At 33.2% G+C, this 26722-nt stretch overlaps 2 protein-coding genes across 3 annotated transcripts in view; one reads left to right on the top strand and one right to left on the bottom strand.

The window, feature by feature from the left end:
• CHPT1 (choline phosphotransferase 1) overlaps positions 1 to 16056 on the top strand; it is a 45983-nt gene extending 29927 nt beyond the window's left edge. The window contains exons 4-10 of one of the 2 annotated variants that reach the window (XM_037846289.1): positions 6041 to 6125; positions 8017 to 8148; positions 10261 to 10419; positions 10940 to 11065; positions 13256 to 13366; positions 14205 to 14255; positions 15888 to 15989. In XM_037846289.1, coding sequence (XP_037702217.1) covers positions 6041 to 6125; positions 8017 to 8148; positions 10261 to 10419; positions 10940 to 11065; positions 13256 to 13366; positions 14205 to 14246 — 655 coding nt within the window. In that variant the 3' untranslated portion in view covers positions 14247 to 14255; positions 15888 to 15989. Of the gene's footprint in view, positions 1 to 6040; positions 6126 to 8016; positions 8149 to 10260; positions 10420 to 10939; positions 11066 to 13255; positions 13367 to 14204; positions 14256 to 15887 lie in introns of both variants that reach the window. The other variant, XM_037846288.1, reaches the window with a different exon arrangement.
• Positions 15016 to 26003, bottom strand: SYCP3 (synaptonemal complex protein 3). The gene is made up of 9 exons (XM_037846290.1): positions 25370 to 26003; positions 24596 to 24748; positions 24112 to 24181; positions 23908 to 23942; positions 21922 to 22039; positions 20957 to 21056; positions 18125 to 18223; positions 16093 to 16197; positions 15016 to 15967 (listed from the first exon to the last, which is right to left on the bottom strand). The coding sequence occupies exons 2-9, from the start codon at positions 24726 to 24728 to the stop codon at positions 15914 to 15916; spliced, it is 714 nt and encodes a 237-aa protein (XP_037702218.1). The 5' UTR covers positions 24729 to 24748; positions 25370 to 26003; the 3' UTR covers positions 15016 to 15913.
• Positions 26004 to 26722: the final 719 nt, after the last annotated feature.

The following is a 26722-nucleotide window of genomic DNA, read 5'->3' as shown; positions in this document are numbered from 1 at the left end:
CTGAAACTTTATATAATTAAATACATATATATATATTTTTAGATGCTAGGGCATTAGAATAGCTAGAAGGAAATAACTGAAATGGTGTGACTGTAACCTATAACATTCTTTGAAATTTGCTCTATAGCTATTAGTTGAATTGTGCTTTGAAAATTTTCACCTTTCTGTATATCTACTACATTTCACAATAAGGAAAGAATTGAAACTGTGGAACTGTAACCCATAACATTTTTTGAAATTACCTATATAACTGCTTCTTGAGCTGTATTTTGAAACTTTTAATACCTTTCTGCATAATATATTTTACAATAATGGAAATAACGGTGATTGTGGAACTGTAACCCATAACATACTTTGAAATTTGCTCTCTAACTACTTGTTAACTTGTACTTTGAAAGTTATTACTGTTATCTATATATGTTAAAGTTCACAATAAAAAATACAAAATACATTGAAATAATCAATTGGCCATAGGTGTGAGGGTCTATTTTTGAACACTCAGTTTGATTCAGTTGGTCTATATATCTATCATTGTGCCAGTACCATGCTGTTTTGATCACTGTAGCTTTGTAATAAGTTTTAAAATCAGGAAGCATGAGTGCTGCAACTTCGCTCTTGTTTTTCAAGATGGTTTTGGCTATTTGCATTCCTTTACCCTTCCAAATGTGATGATTGGCTTCTGCATTTCTGCAAAGAAGGCTGTTAGAATTTTTATTGGGATTGTGTTGAATCTGTAAATTGCTTTGGGTAGAATCGACATCTTAATGTTAAAACTCGTCCAATCCAGGAGAATGGAATGTCCTTCCATTTATTTACATCTTTCTTGACTTTTACATCCTTGGTTAAATGTATTCCTAGATATTTGATTCTTTTAGTTGCTGTGGTAAATGGATTTTTTTCCTGATTTCCTCCTCAGATTGTTCATTACTTGTGTTTAAAATGCTACTGATTTATTTGTTTATCTTGTACCCCACCACTTTGCTTTATTTGTCTATAAGATCTAGTAACTTTGTTGTAAATTTTTGGGATTTTCTGTATCTGGGATCATGTCATCTGTAAATAGTGAATGTTTTACTTCTTTGTTTCCAGTTTGGATGCCTTTTATTTCTTTTTCTTGCCTAACTGCTCTTGCTAGAACTTCCAGTACAATGTTGTACAGTGGTAACAGTGGGCATCCTTGTCTTGTTCCAGATCTTAGAGGGAAAGCTTTCAGTCCTTCACCATTGAGTATGATGTTAGCAGTGGGTTTTTCATATATGTCTTCCATAATGTTGAGGACATTTCCTTCTATTCCTATTTTTCTAGGTGTTTTTATCAAGGAAGGATGTTGGATTTTGTCAAATGCTTTTTTCTGCATCAATTGAGACAATCATGTGGTCCCCCTCCCCTTCGTTCTATAATGTGTGGTGTATTACATTAATAGATTTTCTTTTGTTGAGCCACCTTTGCATACCTGAGATAAATCCTGCTTGATCGTGGTGTATAATTCTTTTAATGTACTGTTGGATTTGATTTGTAAGTATTTTGTTGAGGGTTTTTGCATCCATATTCATAAGAGAAATTGGTCTGTAACTTCCTTTTTTTGTGGGATCTTTATATGGCTTTGGAATTAGGGTGATATTGGCCTCATAGAATAAGTTAGGGAGTGTTTCCTCCTGTTCAGTTTTTTGGAAGAGCTTGAGCAGGATTGGTGTTAATTCTTCCTGGAATGGCTGGTAGAATTCACCTATGAAGCCCTGGTCCTGGGCGCTGCTTTGTTGGGAGGTTTTTGATGACTGATTCAATCTCTTAACTTGTGATTGGACTTTTGAGATCTTCTATTTCTTCTAGAGTCAGTGTAGGTTGGTTGTGTGTTTATAAGAATTTGTCCATTTCATCTAGGTTTCTCTAATTTGTTGGTATACAATTGTCCATGGTATCCTAGCATCCTTTTTATTTCTATGGGGTAATTAATAATGTCCCCCCTCTCATTTCTGATTTTATTTATTTGTATCTTTTGTAACTTGTTTTCTTTATCAGTCTAGCTAAAGGTTTGTCCATTTTATTGCTCTTTTCAAAGAGCAAACTTCAGGTTTTGTTAATGCTCTGTATTGTTTTTTTATTCTCTGTTTCCTTTATTTCCACTTTATTCTTTATTTCTTTCCTTCTGCATGCTTTGGATTTAGTTTGCTGTTCTTTTTTCTAGTTCCTCCAGGTGTACAGTTAGATCTTGATTTTAGCTCTTTCTTCTTTTTTTAAAGGTAAGCATTTAGGACTAGATTTCCCTCCACACTGCTTTCACTGTATCCCATAAGTTTTGATATGTTGTGTTCTTGTTTACATTCATCTCAAGACATTTACTGATTTCCCTTGTGATTTTTTTCTTTGACCTGTTGATTGTTTAGGAGTTTGTTGTTTAACTTCCATATATTTGTGGAAATTCCAGTTCTCTGCATGTTATTTCTTGCTTTATTCCATTGTGATCAGAGAAGGTGCTTTGTATAATTTCAATATTTTAAAAATTTATTGATACTTGTTTTGTGATCCAGCATGCAGTCTATCCTGGAGAACAATCCATGTGCTTGAGAAGAGTGTGTGTCCTGCTCTTATGGGGTACAGTGTTCTATATATGTATCTTAGGTCAAATTCATTTATCCTATTATTCACGTTCTTTGTTTCATTATTGATCTTCTGTCTAGATGTTCTGTCTATTGATGAGAGTGGTGTATTGAAGTCTCCAACTATTAATTGTAAAGGTATCTATTTCTCCCTTCAGTTTTGAAAGTGTTTGCCTCATGTATTTTGGAGCCCCATAGTTAGGTGCATGAATATTTATGACTTATTTCTTCTTGGTGTATTGACCTTTTTATTAATACAAAGTATCTTTCTGTGTCTCTTGTAACTGCCTTTGACTTCAAATATGATTTGTCTAATATTAGTATAGCTATACCAGCTTTCTTTTGGTTACTGTTTGTATGGATTATCTTTTTCCATCCTTTTACTTTCAACTTATTTGTGATTTTGGGACTAAAGTGAATCTCTTGTAAATAACACATAGTTGGATTGTGGTTTTTTATCCATTCTGCCCATTTGTGTCTTTTTATTGGGGAGCTTAATCCATTAACATTCAATGTTGTTATGGTAAAGACAGGACTTACTGCAGCTATTTTGTCCTTTGGTTTTTGTATGTCTTACATGTTTTTTGTTTCTCTTTTCCTTTATTTTAACCTACCTTTCTGTATAGTTGATCTTTTTTGATGTATCGATTGATCCCTTTCTCATTTCTATTTCTGGATATATTTTAAATATTTTCTTTCTGGTTACCCTGGGGTTTGTATTACACAACTTATGTCTATAACCTACTAATTTGAAAAGATACCAATTTAACTTCAGTAGCATACATGTTCTCTTCTCCCATATACCCCCCTTTTCCCTCTTTATGTTGTTTTTGTCTCACATTATCTTTTTGTATTTTATGTGTTCATTATCAGGAAACATTATTTTATTCTACCTCTTATAGGAATTAAATACTAGTTATATATCGAGGATACAGTACTATTGGGTTTTGCATTTACCCATTTAGTTCCTTTTACTGAAGATCTTCACTTCTTCACACTACTCTCTCCTGTCTTTTCCTTTCAGCTTGCAGGACTTCTTTTAGCAGTTTTTGTAGGGCAGGTCTTTTGGTGACCTTTTATCTCTGTTTCCAGTTATCTGTGAATGTTTTTGAAGGACAGTTTTCCCAGATAAAGTTTTTGACTGGCAATTTTTTCTTTCCATACCTTATGTATATCATACCATTGCCTTCTTGCCTCCATGGTTTCTGACAAGAAGTTAGCATTTAATCTTATTAAGGATCCCTTGTATATTACCAGTTGCTTTTCTCTTGCTACTTTCAGAATTCTCTTTATCTTTGACATTAGATATTCTGATTAGTATGTGCCTCAGAGTAAGTCTATTAGGCTTTATTCTGTTTGAAGCATGTTAAGCTTCCTGGACATATATAATTATGTCTTTCATAAGAGTTGGGGGATTTTCAGCCATTATTTCCTCAAATATTTTTTCTGCCCCTTTTCCCTTATCTTCTCCTTCTAGAACTCCCATGATGTGTTTGTTGGAATGCTTCATGCTGTCACTCAAGTCCCTCAGATACTGCTCACATTTGTCTATTCTTTTATCTGTTTTTCTTACTGTATGATTTCAGTTGTCCTATTTTCTAGCTTATGGATTCTTTCTTCTGCCTGTTCAGATCTGCTATTGTATGCCTCTGGTGTATTTTTAATCTCAATTATTGAACCTTTGATCCCCATAATTTGTTATGTTTCTTTTTAAACTTCTAATTCTTTTTTTTTTTCTCATACATTTTTATCTTAATGTCCTTTAGCTCTATATCCACCATTAGTTTATTTCTGTCCATATTTCCCTTCATCTCCTTGAATTGATTTAGATTTGTTTGAATTCCTTTGGTTAGATATTCCAAATTCTGTGTCTCCTCTGAAGTTTTAATTTGTTCCCTTGACTGAGCCATATCTTCCCATTTCTTAATATGGCTTGTAGTTTTTTGCTGATGCCTGCACATCTTATTTTGATGTATTAACTTTTAAGGTCACTTTCTCCCTCTTGTTTAGGGCTTTATTGTTGTTTGGCTGTCACGGCTCTTCTTTGATGCTTGGTCCAACTTAAACTGGACCTTTAGAGTAGCTCGTGTTTACCTGTGCAGACTGTCCAAGGTCTTCTGCCCTCGATTCTTGCTGGTACAACTTTTTAAAATTGCCCTTTTATGTGCAATTGTTTTACCTCCTCGAGAAAGCTTCCTTTCCTCTGTTCCTTCTCCAGAATCCTGATCTGTTCTGTTTTTGTGCAGAATTTCTTCCCAGCTCCTGTGATTTAACTTTTCTCCCTCACACATTGCCCCCCTTTTATTACACTTTCCAGCTTTGGGACCTATCCTACTTTACAGCATTTCAGTTTTCCCTTTTTTATTCCAAGGCTTTTCCACCTCCAGTTACTTCTCCCTCAGGGTATCCCACTCCAAAAAAGGTCCATTTTTTTCATTTAGATGATTCAGCAATCAGGGACTGGGCTGAGTGTGTGTGTACTTCTTGCCAACAGTCTCTTTAATTTCCTGGGAGCCTTTTTATACATACACGGTAGTCAGCTTCTTGTGTCTGTGAACTTGGGTCCCTGTGCCTGGATATGCGTGGGGCTCTAACTTGCTGCTGTGAATGGTTCTGTGGTCTGTGACTGTGACAGGAAGTACATGGACTGTGCTGCTTCCATGTGATTCTTAACCCACACTGGACTGAGTAAGGGATAGGGATCTGGACTGGTGAGTCTAGGGTCACTGATCTACTTTTTGTTGTTGTTGTTTTTTCCTTTTTCTTCAGTTCATTTTGTATAGTCCTTCTCCAGTCTCTATCATCCTCCAGAGTTCCAAGCAAGTGGGATTTGTCCTTTTATTAGTTGTTTCTCAGAGGAGACTTTTAGAGGGGATGCCTTAGGTTGCCATGCTGATATGTCACCAGCTGGTAGTTTTTGAGAGAAACTTAAGCATGTTTATATATTAAGGGAGAAATATCTCTGGAGACCAAAAAACTGTAGTGACTGATTAATAATACAATAAGGAAGGTCTTCCTTACTTATTAAGTGAAGTTGACTTGGGAGGGTGTTAAGAATTTGCCTAAAGTAATATGGTTGTTTTTAAATTATAATAACTTTTTTCCTGATTGCAAGGGTAAACATTGTAAAAAAAAATTCAAACCTTATAGAAGTACATAGAGTAGAAATTTAAAATCTTCTATAATCTCAGTTGTAAACAGCTATATTCAAGTTTTTTCTCCATACATATACTAATGTTTACATATATGTGAGCATATGTTCTTCTGCAGTTTTTTTCACTTAACAGTGTACTCAGATGATAAGTTAATGATGGAACTAAAGGTAAAAATAAACTAAAACCTATAAAGATTTCTACATTTTTGGTATGTACTGTAAGATTAACCTACATATTCAGGAATTTTATTTACAAACACCTTATCTATTCTTTGTCTTTCCTCTTTAGAGTGGATGTAACTGAAATTCAGGTAGCTTTAATAATCGTGTTTGTGTTGTCTACATTTGGAGGAGCAACAATGTGGGACTATACGGTACATATGAATATTTAAATTTATATTTATTTTAAGTTCTTTTAAAATATTTAGGGGAAAATACTGCATTGCTAATTTTCTTCAAAAATCCTTGCACCATATTTAATATCCATCCCATTTCTTAGCTTTTTTCATTTTATAATTTTACTATCTTACATATCTTATTATGGCATGCATGACTATATTACCACATAGAAGAAAACCTTCCCTAGTAAAAAATTAAATATATTAGTTGAACTGCCTTTTCCAGGCCAAAATTTATCTCATAAAGTAAATATACAATAAATAAATCCAGTAAAATATTTTACATTTGAAACTTGTCCCTAAAAAAGTAGGAAAGAAAAGTTGCCAATGTGCATTTTTTATGAACTATGAGGTGATAATTCCCATATTAAGGAGTGTTCATATTTTCTTTTTGGTTAGTGACCTCCATATTTTGATAAAAGTTGGTTCTTAGGAGGCCACTATAATAATATGAAGCATTGCACAGGGAAAACATTAAATAAACAAATTATTGTGTCACCACAACCTAAGTCCATAACACTAGCTGACTCACAATTACCTGCCCATAGCATAAAGAATAATGAGGATAATATCAATAGCTAACAACTAACATTTCTTTAATGCTTGTTATGTAAACACTTTACCATTGTTTCATCTGACCTTCAGAACAATCCTATGAAATAGATGCCATCATTATTCTGTTTTACAAATGAGGAAATTAAGGCCTAGATGGGTAAGTAATTTGTCCAAGGACACATAGCTAGTAAAGTACTACCGGTAGAAATTAAGCAGATTGTTTTTAATCACTAAGCTATTTACCTCTAGTAAAAATAGTAACAGGTTTCCCTGTGGCATTTAGTATCAGAATTACCAATTGCAATTCATAGCAATAGACTCAGAAAATAGACTTTGGGCATATTTTAAGTAGTATATATTTCCCCTGAGGCATTCATACACCTTCTATTTTTTTTTAAGAATAAATAAAAAGAATCAAGGGTATGCTACCATAAACCTGTACAATATACCAGAGGGATGCTTACATGTCTTTATGGTAGCTGCTCGGCTAATAACCATAGAAGGTGAATGTGGACCTAGAGGAAGTTAGGCAGGTCTGGTGATTAAGTCCAATGTGGTTGTCTTAAATTTGGAATTCTGATTTAGTTACAATGATGTAAAAACTGGGAAAGAATTCAACTTAATCTTAATATTCTTTCACTCAATTTTTTTAGCAGTACCATAGGAAGAAAACATATGTTTATTCTCAGCAACAAAGATACTCTTGATGTAGGTTTACAAATTTAATAGTTAACCTGTAGTTTCCACCCATTTTTGATACAATATTTCAAAGTTTAATTTCATAGGACAATAGCCTATAGCCCTGGCAATTCATTGTTACATTTCTTTAAATCCTTTGCTGCCTTTGGAAGTTCTCTTGAACTGCAAGTGCCCAACAGGTAAATATATTGCTAGAGATTTAAACCTGGATATTAACTACACATAATTTTTTGCATGCACATAAATCATGATATTTGTCACATTTGTGATGCAGATCATGGTGTCTACTTTTCCTGTGATACTTTTTGAGGCTACTAAATTCAAGTGAACTATCCTTTTTCATGTTTCTTTCAGTCAAATGAAGACTTGTGAAATTATTAAATAAAGTATAAATAGACTTGGCTGAATTTGGTGGATTCATTTATTCACTTAATGAATCAAACCATTTCAATAAAAGTTAACACTTCAGGCTGTATTCCTGAAATTGAAGGTTTGGTTACATGAAAAAGGATAGCTCATTGTACAGAAATCACATCATAATGCTTCTTTATTATTTAATAGGAAAAGAAATTCTGTTTTCTTAGTGATTTGTTTTTTTCCTCTCTCCCTGAAGATACCTATTCTAGAAATAAAATGGAAGATCTTTCCAGTTCTTGGAGTAGTAGGTGGAGCAATTTTTTCCTGTTCAAATTATTTCCATGTCATCCTTCATGGTGGTGTTGGCAAGAATGGATCCACTATAGCAGTAAGATATTAATTTCATCTTTCAGTATTAGTTTTATGATAATTTATCAGCAGCTAAAAATATGCCAGTGTTCAATAATGAAGTAGTGAACTAAATATCTTCAAGAATTAATTTTAATCACATAGTACAACAGCATTTTTAAAAGAGTTTGGACTGATGATAGAGCATTTTGCTCTTCTTACAGCCTTGCTTGGAGTAGACTTTTCTGTCATTCCATTTAATCATCTGCTGTTTCTTACTGTACATAATTAAGAGTCAGCATTTGTTTTTTTGCATTTTATGCCTTGAATGTAAGAGGGGAGGAGTGAAATAGTGGGGAATGAATTCCTGACTCAATGGCAGGAAAGCTGCTAAGAGGGCAGTAATTTTATACATAGGGCAATTTATTACTCGCCAAATAAGTTTTATTGAAAAATGACTGAAATACATTTAAAAGAACTATTCTAATATTTTTGAAAAGTAAAAGATTTAACCTTAATTCTTAAGTTGAGTGGGTACACCTTTGTGTTCTTTACACCTTGCTCATGCTATAAATACTTTTGTATTTATTCATGTTTTTTAAAAACTTCAATACTTTAAACTAGGAAAGAGCCAGCATTCTTGCCAAGTTTTAAAAAATGTAATATCTATGTTTTTTTAAAAAAGTCATTGTCATCTTTAAAGTAATTCAACATAGGAACATAAGTACTTGTTCCAGTAATGCCATCTTTTATCAAAATATTGTGGGCATACCTTTTTAAGATTACTTCAAGCTATACCACAGTCTCTTGAATTTCTTCAGTTCTGTAGTACAAAATTTCTGTCCTTTAAGGGTGGATTTGACTTTGAGCAATAGCCAAAGTCATTTGGAGACAGATATAGTAAATAAGGGTAGTAAAAAACATGAGATGTGTTTTCAGTTTAAAAAAAAAGGTCCCATCTTTTTTAATGACTTGTAAATTGGCTGTAAAGGCAATTTCTAAAGGAGTCCCCACAGTTTATAAGTTATGACTTTTTATTAATTCATTTTTTACACAATTCAAAAGCAAAGTATAAAACTCATTTAGATATGTAAGTTCTGATATACTTGGAAAATTTTATTATTTCCTGAGGTGTTTTGTCTGTTGACCTCAGTACACTACTCTGCACAAGGTGCATAAGAATACTTGTTGCTTGACCATGGATGATATAATAGAGCACAAGCTGAAACACCAGTTTCACTAAAGAAAATAAGATTTAATTGGGCACTGATTATTAGATGTTTGAAGGAAGGCTTAAGAAAAGCAAACACTGTGGCCAGGAAGGCAGTTTATTTCAAACTTTTAAACAGGTGTTTTTCCAACGTTTTAGCAGAAAATTCCTTTCTTGAATGAAATCTATAGAATCATAACATGTAAAACAAATAAAGCACATTAGTATAAATTTTTGAGTTCTAACATAACATTTATGTAAACTTTGTAAAAACATGAATAAGGCTTTTTGATGACAAATTTAATTGATGGTTATAGATTTAGTAAGCCTTAATACCTAATTCATTTCAGTATTTTGGTTTAGAGAAGTAGCACTGAAAGAATACTAATACAGAAAAGATTAAAATGTAATGAACTGAATTGTACAGTTTTGCGTAAGAGGGTATTTGCAATCTGAACGCAAAAAAAAAAAAAAAAAAAAAAAAAAGTGGGGAAGGAGGGTGTACAGAGAGCGATCAGGCCAGACTTAAAACTCTTCTTAATCTGGGGTTTAGATTTTTTGTAGAATTGGCAGAATGAGCTTTATTTCACTATATGCAAAAGAAATGTTAACTTGGCAATCCAAGTGTTAATGCCCTGCAACATAGTAAAATATGGTATAGAATAAATTACCATGTTATTTGTGAGCTGATTATTGGTTTAAAGCATTTACCTGTATATAAAATTATAATTAAACATCTGTGGCACTACATTACTTTGTTACTCTAGGGTTCTGTGGAAGTTTGAAAAGCACAGCTCTAGCTCTGTCTGTATACTCTTTTAGGCCACTGTGTCATACTCTTTAGGTCTCCAGTTCCTAGCACAAAATAGATGCTCAAAAAATATTTGCAGTGAAATAGATGCAATGTCAAAATGTGATGCTTATTTTCTATTTTATCTATAGGGCACTAGTGTCTTGTCACCTGGACTCCACATAGGATTAATTATCATACTGGCAATAATGATCTATAAAAAGTCAGCAACTAATGTGTTTGAAAAACATCCTTGTCTTTATACCCTAATGTTTGGATGTGTCTTTGCTAAAGTTGCACAGAAGTTGGTGGTAAGAAATTTTTTTAATTTATGATTTATAACTATATAATATACTTATTATAATGTGTAAGTATTATACACTATGTATAAATAAATAATGTACTTGATCCTCAAACACAAGGCTGGAAACTATTTCATAAAATGGGTTGGGATTTTTTCTGGTATCGTCATCACCATAAATGGTTAGCTATTCGTGCTCCAAGTAAAACTGCAAAACTGTGATATAAATTAATGTTATAATCAGGGAGACAGATACCCTATGAATACAGGAGGTTCTTATCATTATTTGTTTAGCTGTAATCATCTTTAACAAACCTTCTAATATCTAGGAATTTAGATATTAGAAATTTTAATAGGATATCCAGTCTTGAATTTGGAAAGTTTTAGAGTTGGTAGTCCCATATGAAATGTGAGATTAAATGGTCTCGTTATACTTATCTGTCTTAATACTGAATTAACACTATAATTCTCAGTCCTGAAAATAAAAGCTAAAACATTTAATAGTGAAATTATGCTTTATTTTTTTATAGGTAGCTCATATGACCAAAAGTGAACTATACCTTCAAGACACTGTCTTTATTGGGCCAGGTCTTTTATTTTTAGACCAGTACTTTAATAATTTTGTAGACGAATATGTGGTTCTCTGGATAGCAATGGTAAGTAAGACTATTACGCTAAGATTTTTATTTATTTATTAGCAGATGTCAGGTAACAACACTATGCTTAAGAACCATTTCAGTGAGATACCAGTATTGTTTTGAATACAATCTGAATTATTTTAAGCTGTGGATCATTTTATTGTGTGCAGAATGGCCCACATATATGGAGGTCAGGTGTCCAACCTAAATCCTGAAAACACAACTGCATACCTCAAAAATAACTACACTTCTCCCCCCAAAAGTGTCAAAAGTCAATTTAGTCTGCCCAAAGGACAACAGACATTCATTAGTGTCTAACTTTTATTTAATCATGCTTTTTAAAATTATAAAATTATTCCCAGTTTAAGTCAGATAACTTGACAAATTAGATGGGGTTAGTGCTAGCAAAGTTGGGCACTTATTGAAGAAAGAACTGTCAGCTAATTGAGGAAACAAAACAGAAGGGACAGTACTACTCGAGTGCAGGATTCTGAGACTATTTTGAGCCATAGAAGCAAGCAACCCCATCTATCTATATGGTTTTTGAGTATAGTACATAATCTGTATTCTTAATGATGATTGAATCATCAAGCAAAAGTTAACTTTTCATTGATTAATCCTACTTAAGATAGGGATGTAGATAATACATGTTAGTTTCTATTTAAAGTGGTTATAAAATTCAGAATTATGGTGCTTGAGACTTAAGCCATCTGAGGAAAAAAAATCATTTTGGTAATACCTCAATCACAATATTGGATAAATAGAGCATTATTGAACTTTTTATATCGTTGAGATATGTTATCTTTACGATTGGTATTCAATTGATGAGGTTTCTGCACAATTTTGCTATATTTTTCCTCACCTGTGCACTTCCCTGGCCTTCGAATTTAAACACGCATTAAAGTGCACTAAAAGAAATCATGCAGTGAAATCTCTTGATAATTTGAATACTTATCCTATTTATTAAATTTAGATATTAAAAAATCTGTATCTGTCCTGTGCTAAGTCCACAGACAACTGGGTACAGCTGGTGGTCTCCTTTACTAGCTTTTATAGTATTACACATTTTCTAGAAGAAGTTAATAACTTAATATTCATTCTTAATCCATTCACAAGTCTTCCATTCTTCGTGGTAGTGAAATGTAACTCTTACTCCTTTGAGGTAAGTAATGAAAAAGTTTTTTCAGGCAATATTCTAAAAAGTATTTGAAAATCAAAATAATTTCTTTTGATTTGCTATTCACTATAAACATCTTAAGAGCTCTCGAATGATCCAAATTTAAGATATACAAAGTTATTTTTCAAAATATCTGAAAATTCCAAGTAGGGTTTCTTTTAGTGCACTTATTTATTACCAAATGAAAGTGTTTAACGTAACGAGAATATAAAGTGTTAAAAAATTCAAACACTTATTTTATAATGTTGTGAGGTGGCATGGTTTATACCAGTGTGGGGAACTGAGGATACAAACCCTGTTGATCGAAGTCAAATTCAATCTTTCTTTAAAACACTATGTGGGCCAAACAAAACAGATGTGTCCTTAGGCATCCTTAGTACCTCTGCCAGGGCAGAGGTTCTTGCTTCAAAGAGAAAAGGGCCAAGATGGAGCTTTTCAGGTTAAGTCAGGAGATGATGCAGAGATTTTCCCCTCTTGAGTGAGGAAAATCCCTTCTCCCAGGGCAAAGCTGAGGCTCCTTTTTCTCCTGGGATTCCTTTTCTAAAGGGAAGCACTTGCCCTTGGTCTCTGAGCAGTCTCTAAATAATGTGCTTTCCCCCTTAATTTTGTATATACAGTTTCATATATGCTGCTCTTCAACTCTGTTATCTTTTCCAGGCCTTTTACCTTCTTACAACTAATCTCAAAGGAATATGAAAATTATCTGATAAATGAGTTCATTATAAAATAATGACTGATAGCCCCTTTCTAGTAGAAAATTTGAGGCTTCATTGCACAGCAGAATGTTGAGGAATGTCAAGTCAGAAGGCCTGGGTTCTTTTATTTGCTAGCTCTGGTCTTATTCTTTACCTCTCTGACATCAGCTTCTAAATTGTTAAATACCATGAAGTTCTAATAGGAATATATGAAAGTACTCTAAAATATAATATTTTCAGAATTTTATGTTAAGGTGGAGATTTGGAGGGAAACAGAAAAATAGCTGCTGCTTCAGAAAAGATAATCCATTTTATTTTTCTTTTTTGTTTCTAAAGGTCATTGCTTTGTTTGATATGATGGCATACTTTAGTGCTTTATGCCTGCAAATTTCAAGACACCTTCATTTAAGTATCTTCAAGACTTCATGCCATCAAGCACCTGAACAGGTTCACAAGCATATTGACTGACTAATAGCACAAGGAAAAGAGGAGAAGCAGTTAGGGGAACTTATGAGTGAAGGATATCCCTCTTTTGTAGGAGGCTAGTATATTGAATAAGGTTATATTTGAATATAAAACATAAGTCCTGCAGATTCCATTATGTCTATATCAGTTATGAAGTCTTCCTTCATAACATTTTTGATCATAGTAAAAGAAAAAAAATCTGTAAATTTAGAAACAATACCAGAGAAAGGAATTTCAGTCCTGAGAGTAAGAAGGTGAACAACCGTAATCTGAATAGCAATCTCTTTGTCTCTGAGAAATCCTTATGCACTTGGTGTTTTCGTCACCAAAGGATTACAAAAAACTTCAGGACTTAAGGGATATTAGTCATCTTGAGGGCAATGCTTATTTTGATTGTAAAAACTGAAAAATAAGCTCATAATCCTGCATAGTATGGCTTACAATATGCAGTTACTGAGTCAAACAGTATTGTAAGTAATTTTTATATTCATTTTTCAAAAGAGGTATGCTAATTACTGTGGTATAAAAGGAACTGTTTGTTCCAGTTATAACAATTAGAATTTACAAGGGCTAACTGGAATTTTCTATAATTTGTATTTAGAAAAAAAATTAGTCTTACAAGTTCAGAAAACCAAATGAGTCTTTACATTTGTTTTAGGGTAATCTGCTCCTTGACATTCTGACTTAAAATTTTATTGCCACAAAAAAAGTGGACATTAAATGTTACCTTTTATGAAAAATAAAACAGTAATTACACCAGAGCACAACTGATATGTAAGAAACTGGTAACTTAAACATGGCAAAAATATCTTCCCTTTAGAATACTGGTCAAGTTACTTCAAGTACACATTCACTTATTTGAAGGGATAAAGTAAGTACAACTGTATAAGTATACATGATATACTGATTCTTATATTTCTACTCTCACAATTATTTCGATTGCTCATTATGAATACTAGAACTATCACAAGGGTCTTTGGTGATCCAAATCTTCAGACTCCATCTGACCCGATTTTTAATTATATCCAACAGTTCTATGTACTATATGTTACTTGATGAAATCAGAAAAAATTGAGTAATGAAAACGTACTGTATTAGTTTAAGCAAAAAAAAAAAAACATACTGAAAAAACAATGAAAGATGACAGTCCTTAAAAGAAAAGTAAGTACTTGTGAACTAAGTGCACAGTGAATAATCTGAAGTATTTATTTTGCCTCTGTTAACTATTGGCAAAACTTCTGAACTTATTAAAAGTTTGAATAGTACTTAAAATTTATATACCAACATATGCTTTGGTTTAAAAGGAAAATCCTTTATAAAATGTAGGAAATAAATTGTCAGATTAATGGTAGAGAACTAACTCTTTCCTGTATAAGAAATCAGTTAGAAAGAGAGACTCTGTATGGACTTCTTTCTAAAAACTTGGAAAATCTTAAAATTAAGAGAAAGGTGGGTCATAGGGGCAAGAATCAGAATTTAAAACACATAGAAAAACAGGAGAAAGTCACTCCTCTCATTCTAATGAGCATTTTGTTTTGTTTTGTTTTGAATGATTCATTGAAAGCAGGTTAGTAAATATTAAATTTAACAGATTTATTTCAAACAAATGAAATAATATTTATTAAATCCAGTGTTGCTAACTGAATATTTTATATGTTATCTTTATGTAAAAATGCACATTTTAAAAACAAAGTATAAGAATGAATAGTTCAAGTTTGGAAATGAATGTAAAATCAAACTTCATATATTCACTGAATATTAAACTTGAAAAACAAAACATTCTAGATAATTTATCTTTAAAGACAGATGTGATATCGTTATACCACAAGTAATTAAGTATGTTAATTAAATGCTCTTAATCGATGCTAAGGGCATGTGTCATATAAGAGTGTGCCAAACCCAATTAAATGGCATTTTGATGTCTTTGTGGAAATGACATTCACAAACCCATGTCTGAGAACTGATATTTATATATTTTGTTCAGTTGTCTTAGTGATTTTTAACAGTTTATTGCAGAACACAAACTTAAGATGTCTTTAATAAATTTTATAAGCCAGTAGAATAGATTTTCTTTTGAAATTAGCATTGGCTCTGTAACTTAATAAGTATATACAAAAGGATGTACATATAAAGTAGATCTTGCAATCTTTAATTTTTTTTTCTTAAAGAATAACAATGTAATTTTGCATACTTTTAGGACTGATACAGATCCAAGGAGGCCATAACCTAAAATTAAATACTCTTTACTGATAAGTTAATTGACAGTGTTAGGGAGAAAAATTCACTATTATTACAAAAGAAATGAAAGCTTGATACATATAACTTTGAAGTTGCTGCTATTTACATAACTGTTTAGATTTATTGGGGGTAACAGAACAGGAGTCTTGCACTTAACAAAAAGCTAATGATTAACAAGATACAGTAATTTAAACTAGAATTTTTAAACCACTATAAAGACTAATGTGTCCCTTAGCTAATGTTATAATTGTATCATATTACTTAGGTTCAAGTTCTTTCTTCAAAGAGTCATCAGAATAACATGGATTGAAGAGACTTTCGAACACTTGCCATCTCTTGTTGCTGCTGTTACATGAAAGGAGATATTAAACATTTGTTTAATATTTAGATAAGTGTTATATTTCAGCAAATAAAATATTTCAATGCTTATATTACTCCTTAGTTTTTCAATTTTAAATAGAACTACTTACAGTGTCCATCATAATTCTTTTTTGCAATATAGCCATTTCTTTTCTAAGTTCATTTTGTACACCAGTAAGACGACTTTCATGATTCTTCTCCAAGTCCTCCACGCTCTAAAACAAAAAATTACAAAGTGCACCACTTTTCATATCAGGTTCTAAACTTGTGTAATTAATTTTCAAAACTAAAAATTTTTAAATAATCAAATATTGTACACTATTCTTAGTAAAACTAGAAGACAAAAATACCAGCTAAAGGAATAAAAAATGTCAGGTTTCAGTCAAATATGATTACAGTAGGTCCAACAATGGGTTAATGAACTGGGAGTAAGGTCAAAGTGGAGCAAAAAAAGACAAGACTGGGAGTCCCATACCACTAAATACCATAATTTTGAGAATTTCTAGTAAGCTTTCTAAATACCAGGTGATAACCCACTTATTATGACTAACAGTCAGTGTAACATGATTTTATTAGAAGGAATAAAATGCTAGGTACTATGACCTCGTTTTTCAAGTTATGAAAAGCAAAACTTATGTTTTAAATCTTTACTATTCATTCAATAAATAGTGATCTAGTGCCTACTATGTAAAAAGCACCATGTTAAGTGCTGTGGGAAAATAAAAAATTAATACATGATTTCTCCCTTATTCTAGTGAGAAGAAACAAAAATAACACAATTTTTATATTATGTATGGAAACACAACATGCTGTACTTATGTAGTGAAAAATGGGGCTTAATTCCAATTTAACTGGCACAAGAGTAAGATTTCAATAGGTAAAGAAAAAGGAGTTAAAAGTATTGTAGGGAAGAACATAAGCAAAAGCATGGAAGTATGTGGTGAGTAAATTTAGAGAAAGCAGTTAATCTGGAGAAGCAGGAGTAAAAGAAGGCGGCAGTAAATGAGGCTTTAAAGAGGGTCATGTTATGGGGAGATGGAATCTTTAATATCTAAGAATTTAGAATGAAAAATTACAGTTTTTGAAAAGGGAAGAGATATGTTTTAGAAAGATAATATGGAAACCCTACAAAGGAGGAATTGCAGAACAGATAAATCATTTAAGAGTTTTATCCTGAACTACAGCATTAGCAGTGGTAATTAAAGGAAATAAAGAACCATTATAGAGGTAAAAATTACAGGGCCTAGTAATAACTAGGTGTGGATACAGGAGATGAAAGAGTCAAAGATGATACTAAAGTTCCTGCCATAAGAGGTAACAGAGATAACATTTAAGACATCATTTCTAGTACTTTTTATCAAACCCTCACACCAATTAATAAATGGTTCTCAGGGAGCATTAGAGCAGGCCAACAAGTTATCTATTTGAAAACACTTTAAAAATAAGTCTTTTGTGTTCATATATATTTACAGTTATTTTTAAAATATTTATTTTAAAATTATTATGCTAGTTTACTCAAAGCATCCCAATCATTTTCTAAGAATATCTTCTAAGAATGACATTTTTATCTAAAAGCACCTGCCATCAAAATAAGAAGAGGAGTATATTCAGGATTCTATTAAAGTCCTATGAATAGTTACTAAAAACAAGTATATATCTGCATGAACAAGAGGTCAGTGTCAGACCACAATTTCCTAATGTGCACCATGTGACAGTAGCTATCATTCCACAAATGTTTAAGCCTCACCTAGTTTTTTCATTCTATTTTACATCTGGGTCATCTCTTAAAAGTTGGCGAGTAAAGCCATTTTTACTCATTGTAATAATTCTCAAAGCTAATATGCCATAAAACACTTATATAATACATTTGAAAATAATATTCATTTCAGTGGGTACTTCCTCTTTAACAAACACTGAGGATACAAAGACAAGTAAAAGACTGTGGAAATGATTTATAGGGTTTCTATTTTCAATTAGATATTTACTGTTAAAAGTGAACAGAGAACAATGATTAAAATGTTAATAAAGTATCAATTTCATTTTTAGTTAAAATCCTTTTGACTATTACATAAAAGAAATTTCTTCTACCTCCATGTATCTATTACAGTTTGATAATGCATTCTATTACCAAATACAACAGACCTTTACGAACTGCTCAAACAACTGTTTAATTGTTTTCAGTCTCTGGCTCTGAACAATTCTAGATTGCTGAAAAACCTTTTGTTGCTGTCGAAACATATTCTACAAATATAAAAGAAAAAAGTGAATTTGGCTAAAATTTTAGGCATAGCAAAAATTATACATAAAGGAATAATTTTTAAATCAATACTTTTAACATTTTCTGTTTTAACAATGACCAAGTTTAGATATAATTTGTGTTCACTACTAATGTACAAAAACAAAATAATAATCCAACCACTCACTAAATAGGAAAGATTCTTTCTTAACTATTTTCAAAACAGGTCTTAATTCTCAATGATTTCAATATCCACAGATGATCCTCCTGTAATGCTGGCCTTTCAATTCCTTAACCTGTTTTACACTATTGATTTTGTCCTCCTCCTGTTTAGCCATTCATTTACATAATCATAGCCTAGAAATTATCATTACCATTAACTAACTTCTACATAGCATTATGATAGCAAATACTTATAGAGTAACTATGTGTCTAATCATAGCCTAGAAATTATCATTACCATTAAATAACCTCTACATAGTATTATTATAGCAAATGCTTATAGAGTAACTGTGTCAGATACTGTTCTGAATCCTTTAAAAAAGAACACTTGGTATATATGAACTTATTTAGTCCCAAAACAACCCTATGAAATAGATACCCCTTTCACAGATGAGGAAACTGAGACACAGATATCATTTGTCCATGGTTTCAAAGTTAGCTACTGGTGAAGCCAGAATTTGATCCCAAACAGTACGGTTCCAGAGTTCAGGTTCTAACCATTATACATACTGTTTTTCCAGACATCTCACCACTATTCAACCACTACCTCTACTTGTCTAGTTCACTCTCTCTAGTGATACAACAAAAAAATCTACCAGGACCTAAAATCCTATTCATCCTATTTTTCACTGTCTCCTATCCCCTTCTCCCCATCACTTTCTTTTTTCCCAGTTTAAATTCCATAATGAATCATTATAACCACTCTCCTGCTCTTCCACTTGCTTGGCTAAACCCAAACCCAGGAAAATCCAGCTTTCCAGCTGCTCTGCCTACATCGCTGCAGCTGGTCATTACTGGAGAAAAACTGGTCCTGATACTATGATCATGATACCATGATACTATGATCACTATCGCTAACCTAAATTGGACCCTAAAGCTGCTTAGTAATTGTATTTCTCCAGTCCATTTCACTGGCCCACCCTCAAGAAACTCTTTAATACTTTCTTCTGTCCTCAAAAGGCAACACCTCCACCACCATCTTTACTCTTTACTGATAACCTTACTTACTTCACTAAATAAATAGAAATAAACCAAAGAGAACTTCCAATCTTCCATTACCACATCTACCACCCACCTATATCCATTATATACTCTACCTTTTCTCCTGTTTTCAAAGATGAAGTTTCCTTATTCCTTGCTAAGGCCAACAATTTCACATGTCCACTAGATCCCATCTATTCTCAAGAACCTTATTCAGCAATTTTCCCTGTTTCCAACATCTAAATTTTTTTAGATTAATCCCATCAGCACACAAACATGCTGTGATTTCTTCAATCGCAAATTTTAAAACAAACAGAAAACCAATTCCTTTTTTTCCTATTGTCTCTTGTATTATTCCAGTCAACCTTTTGCACTCATTATTCCACCAAAATTACTCTTAACCAGGACACCAAGGACCTCCATGCTGCCAAATCCACCTTATTACACCTATCAGCAACATATGACAGAGTGATCCTTTCTCCTTCTTAAAAAAGTTTTCTTCATTTGGTCTCACCTGGTTTGCTTCCTACCTACTAGGCCACTCATTCTTAGTCCATTTCCTGGTTAACTCTCATCTTCTGGAACTCTAAACACTGAAGTACTCTAGGGCTGCTCCATCCTTAGACTTCTCTTTTTCATTCACAATCATTCCCTTGGTCATCTTACCTAGTTTCATGGTTATATTTATGCTGATACCCCCCAACTTGTATCTCCATCCCCTATCTCACTCCTGAATCCCAGACTCATATATCCAGTGGTCTACACAACATCTCCCTTTGGATGTTTCATATGCACCTCAGATTTTAACATTTCCAAAACTGAACTGATCAACCAACCCCCAAAACTGTTTGATATGAACAGTATCTTACCTGTTGGATAAGAAATGTGTGATAATTTTACAAACAATCCAAGGATGAAATAAAAAGTAGTGTAGTTATGCAGTATGTGGGTAGGTCTGCCTTCTATCCCCCATAGGCATAGTCAGTAAGCCATGTCCTGACTACAGTGATTGAAGAATGAGCAAATGATCCAAACTAGATCAGTGGTAGTCCTCCTCTAGAGGACTTCTTTGCCAGGGCTATTGAGAAACTGTCTCAGTTCACTGGGATTGTTAGGTCTAAGAATGCAAAAAGTGATCCTGTTTACCACATTGGGAGACCTAGTAAGAACCGGAGACAGACCAGCTGGCACTGCAAGAGCAACCCTTCCCCACCTCCATCCAGCCTTCCTGAAGCTAAACCACCCCTTGACTTCTTTTATATAAATCAGTTAATCTTCCTTTTCTACTCTGGCAAATTTCTTTTGCTTGGAAATGCAAAAATCCCAACCAATAGAGGAAGCAAAGACCAAGAGCTTTTATGAGTATATGTGCCTATACTTCTCTGGTATATAGTCAGCAGGACCAAAGCACATAGCAAGTAATGGATCATGGAACCTGGTTTAGTTCCATGGATCTACTACAAGACTAGGCTCTCCATTTCTTCTTGAACCTTGGCTAATAATAGATTTGTTATTAAGCTAAGCATGATACGCACAGCTAATTTTTCTTCTTGTTCCTCAGCTTTTTGCATATCTATATCCCACTGCTCAAACAGAGTCAGAAACTGCTGAGAATATTCTTGGTTAAGTTTCTGCCTATAAAACACAATAATGAACACTGTCATCTTTCATACCAACATGAAGAAAATAAACATATTAAAAACAAAACTGATTTAATGTAATTTATACTATAAAAAATAGGGAATAATAGCAGCATTTAAACCTTCTGGTGGGAAACCAGTAAGTAAAATGTATAATATATGCTGATTCCCAAAGTATTTTTTTTCCTAACAAGCTAACAGAAAAGTTCTCTTATATGCTTTAGCTCTTAAAAACTAAGGAATTTTATTGTTTGTATAAATTTTCCAGAAAATTTCATTTTATCTCCAAGCAGTTTTTCATTTTTTTCCTACTGAATGAATATAGGTTCTGATATGATAAATAGCTTCAATGAAGTTACCATATATATCATATAAGATTTCCAAATAGGATTATTTCATTTAATTTGTTTCCCCACTTTGGCACATCAAGACTTTAGACAGAGGAATAGTTGATCCAACTCAGCTAAAATATACAAGTTATTTACAATATAAGATTGACCTTTTTCTACATTGTTGAATATGTTAATTATCACCAGACTAATGGTTTATATGACATTTACCTTTAATTCAGCTAGTGTATTTCTAGAATAAATACACATTACTTTTATAGTAAGAAAACTAAAATGTTATTTGAAAGGAAGATGTTCATCTTTATTGACGTCAAGAAAATGTATCTCAATTTTACAGTGAGGTTAAAGGATTAAAGGACTTCTCTGCTTAAGAGAAAATTCAAGCCAAATATCCTTTTCACTAGAATGCCAATAAATAGAAGACAATAGTATTTTACATAAGTAATTTACACCCATGAGTACTAAGAAATGATACAAATGCTGTGGCTCTAAAAAAATCAAGAAACTTACCTTTGCTCTTGTTGTGCTTTCCAAACATTTTCAATTTTCTGGTTACTGGTTTTCAGAGAAGCCCTGGTATACATTTCCAATCTTTTTCTCTTTGCAAGAAGAGCCTTGTTAATGTCAGCTATGTTGAAAATATTCATTAAAATTTAATGCTGAAGAAAATATTTTGTTCTCACATATTCAAGTCAAAATGGGTAAACTTGGCTCAACAATATTAAGACATTTAAAATTATACATGCTACAACATGGACAAAATTTGAAGACATCATATTGAGTAAAACACATCAGACACAAAAGGACAAATATTAAATGACTTTTCCTACACAAAATACTTAGCATAAGCAAATTGAGAGAGACAGAAAGCAAAATAGTAGTTACCAAGGGTGGGGGAGTGGGGAATGAGTTTCTGTTTGCGATGATGACAATGTTCTGGAAATTGTGGTGAAAGTCACACAATACTGTTAATATACTTAATGTCACAGAATTGTTCACTTAAAAATGGTTAAAATGATTTTTTATGTATATTTTACCATGATTTTTAAAAAAATATATTTTTAAAGTAAAAAAAAGGGGGCTTCAAAAAACAATATTTGCTCTTTTTTTTCCTGAGAAACCTTTCTGTTAGTAGTATCTCAATTCTAATTTTCCTAACTGCAGATAATTTTTTAATTTGGGGATGACAGAAGAGATCTAATAAACAAGAGTTTCTTTTTTCCAAAACATATATAAAGGGTCTCAAGAACAGACTTTAATTTCCTCATGAGAAAACAGTTTTTATAAAGGCTAAGTTTTTGTAAATTTATCAAACACCCTCCAATTAAGAGGATAAATTTAGATGAATTATTGTTAGAACTATTATATAAAACACAAGAAAATTTTCTATTTAAAAGGAGAATCCAAAAAGGATAAAAATAGTTAAAGAATAAGATGATTTTTAAAAAAATATATATTAGTCAGCAATACTTCTAAATACATTTTTTACTAAAAGAGACAGAGACTAATTCTAGTTTTAAGTACATATCTAAATCAATTCATTCAAGAACAAAAACTTTTGTGGAGCTTTTTGTCAGACAACTTTTACCTATAAACAGTGCATTTTATAAAATTTCTAATACTTCAACTAATATGTTGCCAAATGTTTGCTTTTATGTTATAGCTTTACCATCAACAGTTATTTTTTTAGTAATCATAATGGAGCTGAACTATTATGTTCATATTTTATACTTCCCGTATCCATCTTTAATAATACTCACAAAACAAGCACTTTGTCACCAAATAGAGCAAAGTCCTCAAAAAAAAGACTTGTTTGTATGAATTATCTCTATGGTGGCGCTAAATACCAATTTTTTAAAAAAAGTATTATTCTCTAGCACAGTTAATTGTTATCTGATATTCCATTTAAAATGTATGAATTTTTCGATCTGATTTTACATTTCTCACTAGCTAGCAATGTTGTCTTTAGTTCTCAACCACATAGTTTACTCATGTAAAAATTACAATAAAAATTATTTTGGAGGCTTCAATTGCTGCTCCCAAAAGGAAAAAAAAAAACAACACAAGAGTTATAGAAAATAACTGAATTGAGTAAATGGAAAACTGCTATATATACATATACACACATATACGTAATATGTACATATTATATGTATGTGTATATTTGTATACATATGTATTTATCACTTACTCTATGAATGCAAAAGAAACAGTAATTTTTCCCAAACACTTTTCTTCTAATATCCCAAAGTCCACTAAATTCACACAAGTATAAAATAAAAGCATTGTTCTTACCTCATCAATGTTAACATCATTCTCACTCTTCACACCAACAAATGGAAACAAAAAGGGACTCTATGAAGCTGAATCACACTAAATACTTAATATCCTATATACACATAACATTCTAGTAGTCCACTGATCAACATTTCCTACTATACAAGTTACATGGTTTAAAACAATTTTCTTTAAATGCAAATATTTCCTAAAACATACCTCCAAATCTTTCCAACATATTCTCAACTTCACCCCTGTAAAGAATTACATTAAAGCCCTTTAATTAAAGAGTATAATATACTATACTTTTTTGGAAGAAATAGCACTTGCCAAGTATTTTATGTACATACTTGTCAGACAAACAAAGTAGACCTTTCTTAAAGTACTTTGTCTAAAAGGCAAAATTTATTATGAATACATTACCCCATATCTTCCTCAATCATTCCAGGGCAAGGCCTTTTCTTCCCATGCTTATCAATTACTGGAAACTTTCCTGTGTTGACAATAAAAAAGAAAAATATTTTTGAAATTTAAGTATGTTATTTTGGTAATTTTTAATGGAGTAATTCTTCATTTTGGGTTCTTTTAGGCTTTTTGCCAACAAAACCGCTTAAGCAGACATATAAATGCAACACTTTCTCTGCAAGTCAGATGAAATTAAATCAGGATCCAGAACCATTTTGCAAGCCTTTCTGGGTTAACGTCATAAAAACTATATTTACTAGACATTTTGAAAATAATGACTGCAAAAGGTCAGTGATGCTAACATAAGCTTCTGTAATTCAAACGAGAAAGTAGGTGAGAATGCTTTGCAAACAAAGTTTTCCTATAGTTCAACATTTAGTAGTTTCAAAACAAATGAATTGCAGGACATTGTCACTACTCAAAAATATTAGATATACCGTACCTTCTGCAAGATCCTCCTCTGAACCACTCAGATCTTTCTTCTCTTCTTTCTCAAAGTCATAGACATGTACAACCTGCTCCTCCATTGCCAGCTTCCCCGATTTCCCGGTATGCTTTCTTCCGGAGGGTGCCATAATTAGTTATCTTCTGACTTCTTAAAATCAGAGATATTTAATAAGGGTTCTCTGGGTTAAATAAAAAGTTGCAGTTTCCTTGTTTCTTCTGGTAGTCCAAAAGATAACAAAGATAATGGCAGCGTCCACCCTGCCCCCAGGTATGCTGTGACGGAGGCTTTGAAACTGGAGATGAGAATTTTCGTCCCCCCTCTGCCAGACTCTTGCTGGCTAAATGTGGACAAATCTCATCTCTGCATCTCAGTCACAAGGTAAAAACGTGATTGTTTGGAGGCTCAATCACAAACATGCTCAAAAGACGCTTAAAACAATAGAAATATAAAAACGTTTTGCAACCTGTGTGCCTCAGAATATTAATACCCAGCTAAGATTTCTACAGCATTTACATTGAAGAAAAAAATAAAAGGAGCTCCTAGTTAATTTTAACAGTTTGTGACGGGTTGAGGGCCGGCAGTGGGGAGAGACGCGCTGGGGACGACCCTGAGGTAAACCTTCCAAAGGCGTCCTAACAGGGCCCAAACCCAGCTCAGCCCGCCTGCTTTCCACCCGCCCCTCTCCTGCTCAAAGCCCTGCCGGCAGTAGGGTTTGTCGCCTCCATTTCCCTGTCAGGGGCCCCACGTAACCCCACGAAGAAGATTTACCTCACTGGTCACAAGTCGCTGCTGGTCCGAAATCCCAAACTACCCCCCCTACTCACGCCTGGGGAAAAAAGACACAAAAAACCCAAAAGCCGGGGGCAACAGTTATCAATCTCCAAAGCCAAGCCCCTCAATTCCAACCGCCGCCGCCTCACCACCACACCTCCTCACCCGACGCGTCCGCTCTGCTGCCGCGACGCTGAGATGAGGCGACTCGGGATTCGCGCGGGAATAAAGCCAGCTTCGCCTCAGGCAAGCGCGTCGCTGATTGGCGGATGGAGCGCGCATGCGTGCAGCGGCCACAGAAGCTGCGCGTTCTAGAAGCAACTGGTTTGAGGCCTCTGACCTAGCGCACTCTGAGGTGTCACCGCTTGTAGCTGGGTGTGTTGAGGCCTGTTGCTTTACAGTTTCTTTTTAAATTTAATTTTTTTTAATACTTGAAAATTACAAAAGAGTAAATGTTATGAAACATGATGAACCTACCACTTTATTTGTGAGGTAGAACTTTTAACATTACACATTAAATCTCCTCAGAGTCCTTTAGATACCCCATCCTCAGAGATAAAAATGTTACCATGAATTTTATGTGAATCATTCGACATTCCTATTTTCTAATTTTTTACTACCACATATGTATGTATCCTTAAGCTACACAGCTTAGTTTTGAGGCGTTACAAAAATTGTACCATATTCCATGTAGTATTCTGCCACTCACATTTTTACTCATTGTCATCACTAAGAGGATCTTTGTTGTTTTGTTACATATTTTGTTCACTGCTGAATAATATTACGTTATGAGACTATCCCACAATTTATTCATCTATTTTCTTGTTCATGGACATCTGAGCTGTTTCCAGAGTAGGGCTTTTACAAACAATACTATTATGAATATTCTAATCTCTTGCATATGTGCTAAAGTCTTCACAGAGTGTCTAGGAGTGGAATTGCTAGTTCAGGGGCTAGGTGATATTCAGTAATGCCAAACTTTTCTAATTTATACTGCTACCAGCAGAGTGAGTTCTCATGGTTACATATACTCAACATTAGTTGGTATAGTCAGATTTCTTAGTTTTGGCCATTCTAGTGAGTGCAAATTCAGGCAGGCCTGTGAAATTGCCTCAACCACCAGAGTACAGCACAAGTGATGCTTTGGGTCTTTTGAGATACTTACTCTTGGAACCCACCCACCATGCCTGGAAGAAACTCAGATAGCCCAGGGCAAGACTTCATGGAGAGAAACAGAGGCCGGGATCCCAAAGCCCCATTTGAGCTTCCACCTAATAATCAGCACCAACTTGCCAGCCATGAGTGAGCTATTTTGGGGTTCCTCTAACCCCAAGTTGAGCAATCCCAGGT

This window comes from Choloepus didactylus, chromosome 8, assembly GCF_015220235.1.
Source record: "Choloepus didactylus isolate mChoDid1 chromosome 8, mChoDid1.pri, whole genome shotgun sequence".
In the NCBI taxonomy this organism is placed as follows: domain Eukaryota; kingdom Metazoa; phylum Chordata; class Mammalia; order Pilosa; family Megalonychidae; genus Choloepus; species Choloepus didactylus.
The sequence above is the reverse complement of the archived record's forward strand: the minus strand, read 5'-3'. Positions and strand labels throughout refer to the sequence as shown.